The sequence below is a fragment of the Anthonomus grandis genome, chromosome 5, assembly GCF_022605725.1.
Source record: "Anthonomus grandis grandis chromosome 5, icAntGran1.3, whole genome shotgun sequence".
Lineage (NCBI taxonomy): Eukaryota > Metazoa > Arthropoda > Insecta > Coleoptera > Curculionidae > Anthonomus > Anthonomus grandis.
The window spans coordinates 34,151,346-34,168,780 of NC_065550.1; the positions used below are offsets into that span (position 1 = coordinate 34,151,346).

The following is a 17,435-nucleotide window of genomic DNA, read 5'->3' on the forward strand; positions in this document are numbered from 1 at the left end:
TCCACTAGAGCCGTGAAGCCTCATTTTACAGTGATCGTCAATGATTCATGGGTCTCAGGTTGGTTTAAAGGTCAAAAGTGGATAAAAATTGCATTTTTCTAGTTTCTACCGCATTGCATGGTCCAGGCACATCTTAGATCATCTTAAAATTCCTCTTTTCTTAAGAAGTTAAATTCACTAGAGACGTGAAGCCTCATTTCATAGTGGTCGTCAATGATTCAAGTGTCTCAGGTGAGTTTAAATGTCAAAAAGTGAGTAAAAAGTGAATTTTTCCAGTTTCTACCGCATTGCATGGTCCAGGCACACCTTAGATCATCTTAAAATTCCTCTTTTCTTAAGAAGTTGAATCCACTAGAGCCGTGAAGCCTCATTTTACAGTGATCGTCAATGATTCATGGGTCTCAGGTTGGTTTAAAGGTCAAAAGTGGATAAAAATTGCATTATTTTGGTTTCTACCGCATTTTATGGTCCAGGCACACCTTAGATCATCTTAAAATTTCTCTTTTCTTAAGTAGTTAAATCCACTAGAGCCGTGAAGCCTCATTTTACAGTCATCGTCAATGATTCATGGGTCTCAGGTTGGTTTAAAGGTCAAAAGTGGATAAAAATTGCATTTTTCCAGTTTCTACCGCATTGCATGGTCCAGGCACATCTTAGATCATCTTAAAATTCCTCTTTTCTTAAGAAGTTGAATTCATTAGAGACGTGAAGCCTTATTTCATAGTGGTCGTCAATGATTCAAGTGTCTCAGGTGAGTCTAAATGTCAAAAAGTGAGTAAAAAGTGAATTTTTCCAGTTTCTACCGCATTGCATGGTCCAGGCACACCTTAGATCATCTTAAAATTTTTCTTTTCTTAAGTAGTTAAATCCACTAGAGCCGTGAAGCCTCATTTTACAGTGATCGTCAATGATTCATGGGTCTCAGGTTGGTTTAAAGGTCAAAAGTGGATAAAAATTGCATTATTTCGGTTTCTACCGCATTGCATGGTCCAGGCACACCTTGAATCATCTTAAAATTCCTCTTTTCTTAAGAAGTTGAATTCACTAGAGACGTGAAGCCTCATTTCATAGTGATCGTCAATGATTCATGGGTCTCAGGTGAGTTTAAATGTCAAAAAGTGAGTAAAAAGTGCATTTTTCCAGTTTCTACCGCATTGCATGGTCCAGGCTCACCTTAGATCATCTTAAAACTTCTCTTTTCTTAAGTAGTTAAGTCCACTAGAGCCGTGAAGCCTCATTTTACAGTGATCGTCAATAATTCATGGGTTTCAGGTTGGTTTAAAGGTCAAAAGTGGATAAAAATTGCATTATTTCGGTTTCTACCGCATTGCATGGTCCAGGCACACCTTGAATCATCTTAAAATTCCTCTTTTCTTAAGAAGTTGAATTCACTAGAGACGTGAAGCCTCATTTCATAGTGATTGTCAATGATTCATGGGTCTCAGGTGGGTTTAAAGGTCAAAAAGTGGGTAAAAAGTTCATTTTTTCGGTATCTACCGCATTGCATGGTCCAGGCACACGTTGAATCATCTTAAAATTTCTCTTTTCTTAAGTAGTTGAATCCACTAGAGCCGTTAAGCCTCATTTTACAGTGGTCGTCAATGATTCATGGGACTCAGGTGGGTTTGAAGGTCAAAAAGTGGGTAAAAAGTGCATTTTTTCAGTTTCTACCGCATTTACTTTACCCTACTTCAACAATTAGGTCAAAAATACAAATATAGTTAGACAAATAATCTGAGATTGGTAGTATTTCTTTAGTGGTTTTATGGGAAAAAGTTTCTATTTGACATAACTACATCTAGAAATGTGTTAATTAGCTGATATATATATTAAACATCTGAGGTAAAGTGAAAAATCTTGATTTAGGGTTACTCTGCTAAAGCAAATTAATATTCACATCTCCTGTGAGAATTATGTGATCATGATAATTCAAAACTATATACTATAACCAATAACAATCATACTATAACAAACAGCATCAAACTGATAAAACAATCTAGAGGAGATTATAATTTAAATCATTTCATTTAATTCTAATTTTAAGAAATCTTACCAAATCGAAAAATACATCAGGTTCTAATATTGTTAAATACCTAAGAGAAAAAAATTCTCCCTATTTAAAAGCTGACAAATGTCCTCACTATAAAATCTTCAACTTACAACATTTCAAAATGTTGTTCAATCAACAGTTTATTTCAAAAGTCAATAATTTAATTTTAAGTGAAGATAAAATTCTTGTTTCTTCGTTGCTCCCTAGCGTTCCTATACCAGAACCTTTGGAATGTCTGATTGAATTTTTGGAGTAATGATTTCGAAAAAATCCGAGAACTAATTAAATTAACACAGTTAACAATATGATTCTATAGAACAATTCATATTATGAACAAAATGAGGCATGGATAAATTGCCTTTCTCCCTTTCTAACAGCACTAATAATACCTACTATTCTCTAGCAGAATTCAAAAAATACATGTCAGTAGTTTCCACAAGTTTAGTTAAAAATAATATGTTGACGATGTGGATAACTCAATAACTCGAACAAGAAACGAATAACCAACTTCCATTCTCAAATAATCTTATCTAAAAGAAACTCTAGTAAGTCTAACTATTGTTTTTATAGCCTTATAAAATTGCTTGGTCTCCATTAATTTTTCTAACGCCTTTGAAAGGGTAAATTTTCAGCTACGTCTGGTTAAGTTGAGAAGTCTTGGTTTTTAACCTTTGATGCTATATTATACAATTTGTACCTACAAGATTTAATGAATAAAATTAATTCTTCTTCTTTTTGCGTGTTTACAGATGACCTTTAATTTTAAAGATATATTAAGTGCGAAGATGGCATCTTAAACATTATAAATGTGTTGGGGTTTGTTTGAATGTTTTTGATACAACTATTCTTTATTCTTTAATATTGAAACATGTTTCGAGAATAAAATGAAGATTCTTAGTTAGTCATAAAACTGTTTTATGTATAATATTTGACATTTGTCAAATTGATAGAGAATATCTCAGCCATCTTTAATTATTTATATACAACAAAATTGCAGTAAGCTGGCAACATTAATTCTCCATGACAACCTCAACTCATTCTATCTATGATATTCGACATATGTCAATTTTACTAGGAATACGTTGCAACATCTATATAGTTTGTTATGAATAATAGTGCAAATTTAATCGTGGTCGCAGGGGTGTTCTAAGTCCTAAATGACTTTCTTCGATCCAGTATAATTAATAATTGTCTTCCGGATTTAATAGTTAATTCGTTTAACAGATGTCGACAGGCAATCGGACCAGTAGATTTATGTCCCTTAACAGATAACCGTGTTATCATCCGTGGGGGCAGAACGATATAATAGAAAGCGTGACAAATTGTCTGTATATTCCCTACCGTATTAATCTGCTGCAGTCAACGATGTAATAGATTTAAGATTAGATGGGATTAGACTGTACACGCGCGGGTCAACTGTTATTTTTCCTCGATAAATGTACAATGTGTTGTATATTGGGGGATAATGGACGTGATTTACGAACGGTTACGTTTTCTTAATATGTTCGAGAATCATTTGTTCATGAACTGTCACCCTTGAAGAGATACCTGACCTAAAAAATATCGACACAAAAATAACTGTCACTTGTCACTGTTAAAGTTTTATGACAGTTGACAGCGTTTAAAAATACTTTCTTTAAAAATAAATCCGACGTTGCCAGAATTACGTATACTGGGTGATGGTCATTCGTCTAAGGTGTGTTAAATATTTTTTTGCTTTCTGCATATTTTGGCATGTCGTTTGTATTTAATATTCATATACAAAGTGATTTTGTACCTAAATGGCCTTAGGCAGTAATTTAGAAATTATTACTCTACAGGAAAAATTTGTAATATACGAAGTAAAAATTTTCCTATCAAAAAGTATTCTTGAAGTTTTGTCGTAAACTTCATAGTTTTTGAGAAAATTGGTTTTGAAGTTCAAGGTGCTAGAAAATTCTTATTTTGGCTAGTGAAGTCACATTTAGGCCTGTAACTGGAAAACTATAATATTAATGGAAAAATGTATAATAACTAAAATAATAACCTGGAGAAATTCCTATCAAAAAGTATTCCTGAAGTTTTGTCGTAAACTTCATAGTTTTTGAGAAAATTGGTTTTGAAGTTCAAGGTGCTAGAAAATAATTATTTTGGCTAGTGAAGTCACATTTAGGCCTGTAACTGGAAAACTATAATATTAATGGAAAAATTTGAAATTACCAAAATAATAATTTGGAAAATTTCCTATCACAAAGTATTTTTGAAGTTTTGTCGTTACTTTGATAGTTTTTGAAAAAATTGGTTTTGAAGTTCAAGGTGCTAGAAAATAATTATTTTGGCTAGTGAAGTCACATTTAGGCCTGTAACTAGAAAACTATTACATTAATGGAAAAATGTGAAATAACCAAAACAATAATTTAGAAAATTTCTTATCAAAAAGTATTCTTGAAGTTTTGTCGTAAACTTCATAGTATTTGAGAAAATTGGTTTTGAAGTTCAAGGTGTTAGAAAATAATTATTTTGGCTAATGAAGTCACATTTAGGCCTGTAACTGGAAAACTATTACATTGATGGAAAAATGTGAAATAACCAAAACAATAATTTAGAAAATTTCTTATCAAAAAGTATTCTTGAAGTTTTGTCGTAAACTTCATAGTTTTTGAGAAAATTGATTTTGAAGTTCAAGGTGCTAGAAAATACTTATTTTGGCTAGTGAAGTCACATTTAGGCGTGTAATTTGAAAACTATTATATTAATGGAAAAATGTATAATAACCAAAATGATAATTTAGAAAATTTCCTATCAAAAACTCCTTCTGTATTTTTTCATAAATTTGATAGTTTTTGAGGAAAGTGGTCTTGAATATCAAGAGTTACTAGGAAAAAATTATTTCCCCTAATAGTCACATTTCAGGTCTATAATTTGAAAACTATTTATTTAATGAAAAAAACTATACCTATAAAAACAGCGTTATTAGATTGGATAATATGGACAAAAAAGACACACCAAATAAAATTGCAAAAAGTTTTATTTTTAAATTAGTGAAACGTTTAATATAATAACAACAGTCCTGCTGCAGTATGCGTGTATCACAATAGTCTTATTTAATTTAATATTTTAATTGTTTCGGTTGATTAACGAGCTTGACGAGCACTTTTACGTGCACTTCGTTGGGGTCATTTTCCTTTGTCAAGTAATTCCGATCGACCTCTAATAAGCCCAAAAAGGTGCCCGCTTTTAATGGCGTGTCCAACGATTCGTCCATTTTCGAGCACAATTTCGATGACACGTAACATCTTGCGAAAACTTTACATTTTTCCGATGATTTCGTTCTTAATCCCCCTGTAATAAGATTTTTTTTTAAATTTAAAAACAATCACAATCGATGAGTACTATATACCCCATTCTAAATAAACTTGGAACATTTTCTGCCTCGTTGTATAAATGGAAACCCGAAGGGCGTGCCCCAGTATAATCACTTGCATAGGCATATAATGGTCCGTGTCCATTTCCAAGTCCAAAATGTTAGGGTAGGTATGCCTGAACGTATACTTGACAGTACTGTTCTGGTTGTACAGGACCAAGGGGCCTGACAAAGAAGTCAACGAGTCCAAAGGTTTTTCTATTAACCTGTAAAATTAAAAACGGTTGACACGGAAATCGGGCACCCATCCGCCATTTTGAAAGTTGAAACTTGTCATCAATAAATATCAGACCACGACATAGTAGGGTATGAAACAGGCTGGAAAAATATGCGCGTGTAATGTAATTTTAATTTAATATTTATGTAAATTTAATTAATTTTTATTGTCGAGTTTTTTATTTGTATATCTTATTTGGTATATAATTATTGTTTCATACACGTTAATGCATTTCCTATTTTTTTTCTAGATTTCTTTGTGTATGATATTATTTATCTTAAAGGTGTAGTGATGGAGTGTAAAGACTAGCTATGTAAGTCACTTGTATATATCGTATGTTGTATTACAGTTTAATAAATATATACCTTGATCATATACCGTTGATAAATAATTCAATAGTTTTATTTTAAAAACTGTATTTTTTAATCTAGATAATGAAAAGTTGTTGATTTTTTTCAAAACTTAATGACACCTTAAAAAAACTGAATTTCCACTTATTTGCGATAAAAAATGGCACAAGTATTGCAATTTTCATAGCTTTGCTTGCATCCGCCTTGCTTTCGAGAAATAATATAAGGTATTTTAACGTTTTACGCAAAAACCTTAAGGTGTGAAGTGAGAAGTATAAGATAGATTTTTCTATCAGCTATAATCTTCTTAAAAAGCATTTTTTTCTCATGCAATTATTTTCTGCAAAAAAAAACGTTTTTGACTAACCTTACCCTTACCCCCCCACCCACCCCACACAACTTACCAGTAAAAAATTCTTTTCAAAAATCATTGTTTTCCAAAATAATACGCATGAATAACACCTGGTTTCGTCGTTAATATCTAATCTAATAACACAGTTTGTTTATTTAAATTTGATATAATTATATATATGTATATCAATAAATATTTAATACAAAAACAGTGCTATTAGATTGGATATTATGGACGAAAAACGGTGATTTTTCAAAAAAAAAATTTGACTAGGCAAATGTTCGGGGTGGGTGGGGGGGGTAACGGTTGTGTTGATGAAAAACAATGTTTCTGCAGAAAATATCTGTTCAATATTTAATTAAATAACAATGTTTATTTAAATTTGGTATAGTTCTATACACAAATATTTATTATAAAAACAGCGTTATTAGATTAGATAATATGGACGAAAAACAGTGATTTTTCAAGAAAATTTCATCAAATATTTGAGTTGTAGTAATCGAGCTTAAAAACTAGATATGTTAATCCCGTATTATTTTTTAAATGCCGATTTTTTTTTTAAATGTCACACATATCAAGGCATGTTCTGTTTACATCTTAAAAGGGCCTACTTGCGGCTTGCTTCCATCAATTACATCACGAAAACACCGGGTTATAATGGGATTCGAGCAGAGCTAACTGAATGAGAGCACTTTAAAAATTCGGAAAAAGTCATTTTTCGACCTCGTTTTAGAGCCTAAAAATTCGATATCTCTGCTTAAATGAGAGCTATACGACTTGAAAATTCCGCCGAAAGTTAGTTTCTTTTTGGGCGATTTGTCGTCCTATTTTTTGCAGCGAAAATTCAAAGTCTGTTGGTGACATTCGTGTAAAATTTGTATACTGTCCGCTGATCTGCTCAAACTTTAAATCTTGCATAAGTTCTAAGCCAGAACGTTTTTTATGTAGTTGCACGACCATCGACGAGAATTTCGTTTTTTTTTCTTTCTAACTTTGTGCAATTACTTTGCCAGGGTTATTAACGCTGCAATTTCTTCGTTGTCAGATGTACCCTACACTATTACTCAAATGCGCTAAAGTAAACTGAAGCTTGTTTGCACTTTCAAATAAAAATTTAATTAAAATCAATAAAATCGATTAATCTTTAGGCCACACCTACGATTGTGAGTTGTTACATTTTATTATTACTCAGTTAAGTTTTGTTTGGGTTTATTCCGGAACTTTTGTATGTGAGTACTGACAAGTACTTACAGTAGAATTTTTAAACCTGCACTGAAAAAAATTATTGTAAATTTACTTTTTAAGTTTACAAAAATTTCACTAGTGTTACAACAATTATTCAGTAAGATTAAAATATTTTATAAACCAAGTATTTATTAAAATTCCTAAAAAACTTGTATAAATTTAAATCACTTTGTGAAACTTATAAGCAATATTACATTAGATTTGTAAAATTACCGATGAAAGTTGCAAAATCACATTCATATTATAAAATCACATAATATTTGTAACTATTTTTACTATTATAATGTAAAATTACAAGTTTTTTGTAAATGTATACCTTAATTCTTAAATTTACCATGGCTGTGTAAACCGCGGTCAATGAGAGTGCGTGTTTACGCGTCCCCCAGTGACTCCGAAATTTTTAACGTAAATGAAGGCTCAGTTATTATTTTTGACTTACGACAGGTAATAAAGAATTTTGTGCTAGTCCTTCTGTTTATCTTTACTGTTTCTTCGTGCCTATAAGTATCAGGTAAGTTAAATATTTACATTAATACCTGTTAACAATGATTACTTGTCAAATTGCCTGACTGGTCAGGTTGCCAATTTCCATATAATTTGTGCGTGGTCTTTTATGAAAATGTCTTATTACCTATTAGTATGCATTTAGTATAGATTTTCAGCAAGTAAAGGTTATATAAACTTGTAATAGTTTATATAACTAATAATGTTAATGATATATATTTATATTTACCAATATTCATTTTATATATTATATGCCTCTTAAACGGCATTAAAAAGCTATTTTTAATGCCATTTGGAGCAAAATAACTATAATTTTAATAACAAAAAATAAACTAAATAATATAAATAAACTTTTGTCATAAGGTTAAATATTATATGTACTTATTTTATTCCAGGACATTACCGATGAATCTTCTCTTGAGCTTGGTATGGAACCATGCATTGTATTATGTGGTGGTAAGTACATTTTTTTTTTTTTTTTGAAAAAAGATTAAAAGTATTTTTTTTTTATTTGTAGGCTCTAACAATGCTATAAAAATATACCTAGAACAAGAACCTGTTGCGGAAAAATGTGACTTATTTGGAGGAGCATTGCATTGCTTAATTGCTCTTTATTTTGTCTTCAATTTGGAATATCCCAAAGAAGCATCCTGCATTTTGGATTTCCTTCAAAGATATATTTCAAAAATACACCCCGAAGCAGGAACCAAATCGAAAAAACAAAATCTTTTGAAAAGAAAAGTTATTTCATATTTAACGAAGTTAGCCAAGATAGAATAATAAATTATTATTTTATTTATGTAAATCTCAAATAACTTTGGTTTAAAACTGATTTCTTATATTAATTAATAACTTAATGTATTAATATAACGAGAAAGTAAAGTTTGGGACAAATTCGTTTTAAAATTGAAAGGTTTAAAAAAACAACGCTCGAGCCCATTTATTTTTATTTTTAGTAGCGCTTTTTTGCCAATGTACACTTTCTATACAGGGTTTGTCATATAACCGTATCCTATACCAACTTATTTTAATTGAAATACAATTAAAAGAAAATTTACATAAAAGACCAATTATGTCATTACATCATCATCATAGACGATCATTCAACTATTTTTAAGTTACAAGAGGAGATTTCTCCAGAATTTAGTTTGGTATATCGGTTAATTCGTCAATACTATGGAAGTAAGCAACTACCATTGGCCAGGAAAAAGGGGTTTGGTAAATTTTTGGTACATAATGACATTTGGTCTGTAAAAAAATACACCGTGGTCCGGAACACGGTATATGATTTGAAGAACCAAAATGTGTAATTTTTTACCAAAATTTGAAGCTGACCAATGAAAAATGGTGGTAATTTACTTTCATAATATTGTCAGAGCAAACGATGTAAGTACCGAATCAAATTCTATAGCGAAATCCACTAATGTGTTGTTACTCCTCAGGCATTTCCCTTACCTTACTTTCCTATTTAAAATTTAAATTTTAATATCTATTTTTCGACTTATAATGTGAAATAAAATATAGCAGCTATCAACATTTTTGAGAAATATTTTTTACAAATATGAGAAAATAAATATTCAAAAGTCAAAATAGGAAAATTCCGTTTTGTTCTATTATTAATGACATTACCGCTATACAGTATACAAAAAATATTAAATGCCTGCCTGATGTTTGAAACCTGGTAACTTAAAAATAGAATGAAAGTATAGCGCATGTGATACAGCAAAATTCTTGGAATATATCCCAAAATGTAATCACATACAGGGTGTTCCAATTAAAATAAGAAAGTTGGTATTGGCCACGGTAACATGACACACCCTGTATAAGATGTATTAATTGAAAAAAAAGCCTAGCAAAAAATAAAAATCGACGTGTCCGTGCGTTTCTTTTTTTAAGTCCATATGTTAAATGAATTTGTTCCAACCTTAAAGGGTTATTTTGTGAGATTTAGCTTGTAAGTAGGTACCTATATTAACATATTTGATATTATATGGGGCCCCAACAAAAACATAAACTCTTAAAACTCTTGGCTACTTCAAGAGTTTTAAGAGTTTATGTTTTTGTTTGTATATTGAAGAGTTTAAGTTTCAAATATTCTTGTTATTTTCCTTTTTTTTTTTGAAAACTTACCATGTAGTTTTTTTATGTTCCTACTGAGTTTATTGAATTTCCATTGAGTTTTGAAAAAATAAATCCTTTGTATTTTTTTAAATTGCCACTTTAGTCTTTTATTTAATTTATCTAAAATACTAAACAAAAAACTGTAGCTAGTAAAAAATACAATTATTCCAATGTAATTTTACCAGAGCATTTTTTACATTTACAACGTGGTATTACAAAAAAAATGTTATTTCACATATAAAAATTACTAAAAATTTGAAAAATTAAATTGTAATTTCACAAAAAACATGTATTTCTTAGTCACAAAGATTAAGTAAATTCACAATTAAAAAGGGAAATCTAAATTACAAATATTTTGTGAATAATTATTGATTACAAATATTTTGCGATTTTACAACAAATATAATGGTCACACTAAAAGCAGTAGATTTATTGAAAATTCACAAAATATTTTTTTCAGTGTGGCTTCTTAGAATTTTAAATTATCACGTCTTATTGTAGCATTAATGATGGGGTGTAACTGGTAGACTCCGAAACTTCGAAGGCCTTTCAGTGTTCTGAGCCCCAAAACTAGTATCAATTAAAAAAAGGATTGTAAGAAAAGACCCTTTCGTGTTTCATTTGTAAAGTCCAGTTCAGAGATCTATTAGAATCTTTGATGTGCCGCGAATAGTCCGTGTGCCGGTGTTGCTTGTATTGTCACATTTATATCGGAACATTTTGTGTGGAAAGTTTCCATTCTATTAAATAAATAAATGTTTTAATTTTTTTTTTAATTATTACATTTGATTCGTTAAATTTGACTACAGACGCCCACGTACTATTTTGTTAGACGTCTGATCTCAGTCCCAGCCACTCAAGCGTGAAAAGTTGCACAGGTCCGGCCTTAAAATTTATTTGTATTTAAAATTTTATTTTTCGGGATTTTTGGGTTTAGTTTTATAAAGTTAGAAATTCAGGATAGCTGATAGCAAGTTAATATTGAATTTAAAGATAGGATTTAAGTACGTAAAATCAGTTTAACCAAAAATTTTAATTTAATAAATTTAGTTTTTAGCGCCATCAGTGGGGTGTTTATAAATTATTTAGGCCCATTTATTCTGTGGATTAAGGCATTAAAAGTTTACTTTTGACACAAAAGGGTAAAATGTTTTGGCTTGTCTTCAAATTTTATATATTTCCTTTTTTTGGGTATTCAGATTTATTTTTATTTGGTGGTTATTATTAACGGGGATTTTGGCTACCACATTCAATATCGTTTATTATTGTTTTTTTAAAATGTATACATATTATCATATATTATTATAATAACTTACTCATGAAAACCCCATTTTAAAGAAAATAATTGACTCACATTTATCCCTCGCCTGAAATAAAACTAAATACTTTAAATTAATCTCAATCATGACGTAAAAATGACAGTTACATACAAAATGGCGGGCGGAAGTCATCTTTTTAAGACAAATATGGTACATCTACTTACCGAAAATTAACAACAATCAAGTTCGTGGAGGACTTAAGTGGAGCGACTAAAAGTCCCTCCGGTTCAGGATCGTGATGTAAACTTCCGCAGGGTTGTGGTGGTAAGTGGATATTACTCTGCAAGATTTCTTTGGAAATTAGTCCGATATCAACTTCTTGCCAGACTTCACCGCGATCCTGATGGCCCAAATAAGTCGCCCGGAAGTAAAACGTGGAAAACGAGTAGGAAACGGTAACGAAGGCGAAGATCCATTGTTGCCGATAGAAGAATATCCGCTCGTCATTTTCGCTAGTAATAATAAATGAGGGGGTGAGCAATTTGTTTTGCGAGTGTTTTCGCTCGCAATGGCGTAAAAGTTGCAACGGGATTCCAGTGAAGGATTTACATATCGGACAAGTATAATCGGTCTCGTTGCACTCCTCCAAATGGTTTCTCATTTCTACGGAAATAATAATAATAATAATAATAAATATCTTAAGGCTAATACTATATTTAAAAACTAATATCCTAGACAGCATACATCCCCCAATGGATGTCCAGTATTGGTCCAAACTAACTCGAAATGTCCATGGAATAAATCTAAAGTTTTTTTATTTCCAACTAATTAATAGGTTAAAAAAACAATATATGTACTATAATATTAACTCCCTGGAAAAACATAACATTTTTATACCACGTAGTTATTAGACAAAACATGTTTAACTGCCTGAAATAAATAAAATAATAGTTTTATTCCAGGCAGTTGAAAAACACCCTTTCACTGCCTGATATATATGAAATTTAAATAATTTTTCTTAACTGCGTAAATGGACATATAAAATTACTTTTAACTACCTAAAATAAGACTCGTTTTAGGTTTTCTGTCGATTTCTTACCATTTCAAGCACTGTAATTAAAATATGCTTCAAATGCCTGGAATAATTAATTAATCTATTAAAGAAGTTTTAATATATTTATCTTATCGTTTAAATTATTATGCAGTTCAACTGTATATTGCTTAAAAATATCAGGCGCTTTTAATTAAAATTATGTAACAACCATCTGGAACATTCAATAAAGTAATTAATATTTATCGTTTAATTTAAAAATTATTTTACAATTCCAGGCAGTCAAGCTGTAGATTTCTTGCTATTTCAGACACTTTAATTAAAATTATGCCTCAAATGCCTGGACTAATTAATTATTTAATTTAATTAATTAGTCCAAAATCACTTAACATTAGTTAATTTAAGTGACGTAAGTCTAGGCAGTCGAACTATAGATTTTATACTATTTCAGACACTTTAATTAAAATTATGACTCAAAGGCCTGGAATGTTTTCGTTTAAAGTTAACATTTGAGTTAAAAAAGTTCTAGGCACTTGAGCTGTATATAATTTTTTAATTTTAATTAAAATCATGTGTAACAACTGCGTTAAATATTTAATTAATAGCAAACGCTTAAGTTAAATTTATTTTACAATTCGAGTTGTATATTTCTTACCATTTTAGACACTTTAGTTAAAATTATGCCTCACATAATTAATTAATTAATTTATATTTAAGTTGAAATTACTTAATTCCAGGCAATTAAATTATATATTTTTTTAAAAATGCCAGGCATGCCTAACTGGCTGAAATATTTAATTAATTATATGATAGCTAACGGTTCACCTAATTTTTTTTTAAATTACAGATTGTTGAGCTGTTAATTCCTTACCATTCCAGGAACTTTATTTAAACTTATACTTTAAATGCCTGGACTAATTAATTAATTTATCAATAACGTTTCAATTTCAATTATTTTAAAATTCCAAGAAGTCGAGCTGTAGATTTCTTATTATTTCAGGCACTTGAATTAAAATTAGGACTCAAATGCCTGGAATAATGAATCAATTAATTAATGTATAGTTAACGTTTAAGATAAAGTTATTTTATAATAATGGACATCCTATATGAATAATAATTTTGCGCATCCTATTGTACTTCAAAATCACTTTGTCCAATGGAATGTCATTGATCTTCCAAAAGATGCTTTGAAAAAGTCTCTTGGGAATCCATTGGACGAAATATGTTTCTTAACTATAAAGAATAATACGATTTTTTTAATCCCATCGCTTGAGAAAATAGAGCACCCATTAAACAAATGAAAATCAAAAGCCACAAAATAACCTTACATGTCCATCTTTGGTTAAAAGTCAAACGACTAATGATAAAGAGTCACTTTCAAAAATGCCACATCTGGTTTTTTACATTTAAGTATTGTTTTTTTTTTCTCGGTTGCATCATAAATCATTTGAATTTAAAAAAAAATTATGTCATTGATGTCTCTTATATTGTAAATAAGATACCGATTAATAGAATTTTATTTAAACAAAGTTTCTCTTTTCTCGTGGTGAATTTGTAATTAATGGTTAGTTATTAGAGACTTACTATTTAGAGAAATTCGATTAGACGATTGAACGAGCTGGCTCAAACTAAAGCAGATTTTTACAGGCGGGATTATCTGGTTTAGAAACATTTGTATCAAAAAAAAATATGACTGCAAGTTGGTATAAAGCTGTTGTTCGTTGTTCCAAATGTTGAGTCTGATTATGGTCTTGCAGAAATGATTTTTTATTCGTTGTCTATTTTCCAGAAAATCAATGCTCTTATTCTTAAGAAATCTAATAATTCGTCAACGACGTAGAATAAATTAAAAATTATTGGTTGTCTATCAAGTCAGTACGTTCGGGGTGTCCCAAAATTGATTTACTGGATTTCGATGAGCAAATATAGGTATGTATAGGGTGCGTTTCAATGAGATTTATATGAAATCAGTTAGCGGATTACAGATTAATTAAAACATTTAACGAATAATTACCGTAAGGTCGTAACTCCTCCTTACATCCAGCCAAGTGATTGTTGCATGGAAACTTGATGTTTTGCAAAATCATTTCGGTCAAGTGTGACTCGACGCCGCCGTCATCTTGTTTCGAACATCTGCCGCACTTCACCGACTTGTCGTGGTAATTTTTGATGGGAAACACCGACAAGTACCGCAGACATTTGGTACAAACTTGCGAATGAAAAAACTCTTCCGGCGGTAACATTTTAATTATTACCTCTATGCATTGATACTCTTAAAATTCGCATTTAACTCTGGTTAAATTGTACATACCTACATACGTATGTATATTTACAGATGGAATTCCTTCACGACGTTTTTAAAAGCAAGAATGTTAATATTATCGTGGGGACATACATATGTGTTGATGTTTTTATTGAAATGTATATAGAGTGCCTCAAATGCGCGATTTATCAATTGTCAAATTAAAAGAAAGAAATTATTCTTCCAGATATTTCTGCAAAAAAACGTGCTTAAAATAAAGATTTTTTAAAATAAAAATAGACTCAATTAAAATATTGTTATGACCGTATCTGTCTGACACAACGTTGTCACACTCATTGTTCTGTAATAAAATCGCCAGCAAATGACATTTTAATCAAAATGTATTATTATTTGATCTGCTCCTCTTCGCTCCGCGCTTTTTCGATAATGAGTTAGAAAAGGATAAACTTAAAAAATAATATGTTAGACAGAGATTAGATATACATATCTTCACTCTAAATTATATATATATATTTTCTCATGTTTTTTATGATGACGTCTCATTTAAAATACAACGTTTCCTCTAAAAATTATCATCAATTTTTTTTTATACGAACCGGGATTATTGATTTTTAGTAATTTTTAAACCCTCTTACATACAACACTCAAAAAATAGATTTTTTTTTAATGAAAATGTACCCAAATAAAATAATGATCTACCCGTCTGTCTGACACATGGTTGTGGCTATAAGTTTATCCCTGTCGCACTAATTGTTCCGTAAAAAACCTCCTAAATAAAATTTATTATTAAAAAAAATATTTATTTAAGGTTTTTTTTGAAGATATAGTGTACTAAACTAAAGTAAGTAGTAAACTAAAATACGGCCCTGGATATTTTTCTAATTTAACAAACGTTATTACGTATGACATTGAAAAATTAGACTTTTTTAAATGAAACTTTGATCAGTTGGGACCAGTAGAAATGATCAAATCGGGACAATAGGAAAAAAGTTTTGATAGTCACGTGACCTAAAAACTGAATAATTCAAAAATTATTAAAAATTAAATTATCCCACATAATATAATGATTACATATTAAATCCCGATTAGATTTTTTTTATCATTAGGACCCACTGTGTTGTAGTTTTTGTCTAGCAAAATGCCTTGTATAGACCACTGTGTCGCATGAATATTATAATAACAGACAGTAAATTCTAAAACGTCAAAACTTTGCTGAATTATCACGGCTAAAGGAACCCGATTTGGAAAAAGATATGCACATATTCAGGTTGTCCAAAGTCTCTTGAATAATTCCGTACCAATTTCAGGAAGTTCTGAGCTATTTTAAGCATTTAATCAATGAAATTAGGAGGCAAGTCCGAGCCGATTCATCCACGTTGACGCAATGTTGTCAAAACCGCCGTAAAAGGCGGCATTAAAATCGCGCGTAGACGTCAAAATCGACCATTTTCAGGCGATGTTTTAGGGTATGAAAAAAGGTTTTTACGTTATGATTTGTACATGGAAAAATAGTAGAAAGCTTTAGGAACAGATTAACATCAATTCTGGCCCGATTCCAATCGGTTTTAGTAGTTAAATTTCGATTATAAAAAGAGACTTTTTTCGCCGTTTTCGTTGCCATGGAGACGCGGCCATGGGTGGGTGGCTTTGAAAATTGGGTGATTTTTCGTGATTGGAATTTTTTTGAAAAAAAAAACTTTTAGGGTACTTTAAAAAATAGCGAAAGAATTAAATTTCAGTATGTTATAGTAAAATGAATGGCGCGTCTGCTCGATTGATTTTGGTTTATCTATCACATACAGGCTGCGCACAATTAATTTCCAAAGTCAACAAATTTTAAAAAATTCATAACTCAAAAACGGTTTTACTTAAAAGTACGGTTGATATTGCAAAATATTCTCCTTATCACACGCTTCAAACGGCCCATAAGCCATTTGGCTCTAGGTGGCGCCACTAAAAAGTTATTAAAGGTGGAAAAAAAAGTGTGCAAAAAGGGTTTTTTCGACTGACCACTGCTCACCCTGTATAAATGATAGCGTTAGGCTTAATACGCCGTGTTATTCGGAAAGAATGCAGCTTTAATTAATCCAAATGAATTTGTTTTCAATTTTGCACCATAAAAATTTCACACAGAAAAAACTAAAAAAAAAAAAAATTTAAGACTTTTTTGATTTTTCTCCAAATAAAACACATTTAAAAAAAAAAGTCCCTAATAGAAATTGTAGTTTTCGATGAGACGCACATATCTTCTGTAAGTCATTATTTCCGGAAAGATACCGTTAAACTGTCAGAGGGGGTAGAATATCACACATGTCTGAAATTTTGGACGTTAAAAAAATACTTCCCGTATAATATTTAAAGAACCGTTGCGACCTGTATCGAATCAAGAATGGAAAAATTAGACAAAATTTTTTTTTTACTTTAAAGGTATCTTTGTTCTACACAAAAAAATTAATGTAAATTTGGAAATAATCGGGTTGTAGCCTCATATTTCTAGATTATAAAAAGGTAAACTTCATTTCTCTACCCCAAATACCAACAAAGTTATAAGCACTTTTGCCCGACGGGTCCGAATTTTGTGCGAAAACTCTCCTGCGGGAGAGCCTCTCCATTAGACTTC

At 30.6% G+C, this 17,435-nt stretch overlaps 1 protein-coding gene and 1 long non-coding RNA gene across 2 annotated transcripts; one reads left to right on the forward strand and one right to left on the reverse strand.

Moving 5' to 3' along the window:
• Positions 1 to 5,039: 5,039 nt before the first annotated feature.
• Positions 5,040 to 14,897, reverse strand: LOC126736288 (uncharacterized). The gene is made up of 4 exons (XM_050440574.1): positions 14,567 to 14,897; positions 11,726 to 12,164; positions 5,430 to 5,659; positions 5,040 to 5,371 (listed from the first exon to the last, which is right to left on the reverse strand). The coding sequence occupies exons 1-4, from the start codon at positions 14,793 to 14,795 to the stop codon at positions 5,139 to 5,141; spliced, it is 1,131 nt and encodes a 376-aa protein (XP_050296531.1). The 5' UTR covers positions 14,796 to 14,897; the 3' UTR covers positions 5,040 to 5,138.
• LOC126736289 (uncharacterized) lies at positions 8,162 to 9,114 on the forward strand. The gene is made up of 3 exons (XR_007660650.1): positions 8,162 to 8,216; positions 8,517 to 8,577; positions 8,639 to 9,114. It is a non-coding gene; the product is annotated as an uncharacterized LOC126736289 (long non-coding RNA).
• Positions 14,898 to 17,435: the final 2,538 nt, after the last annotated feature.

Excerpts from the sequence above, each read along its gene's own strand:
- LOC126736288 (XM_050440574.1), bottom strand. The coding sequence starts at position 14,795 with ATGTTACCGCCGGAAGAGTTTTTTCATTCGCAAGTTTGTACCAAATGT. Across the intron at positions 12,165-14,566 it reads GGAGGAGTTACGACCTTACG|AAATGAGAAACCATTTGGAG; the intron begins GTAATTATTCGT and ends TTATTTCCGTAG. Across the intron at positions 5,372-5,429 it reads CCAAGTTTATTTAGAATGGG|GGGGATTAAGAACGAAATCA; the intron begins GTATATAGTACT and ends ATCTTATTACAG.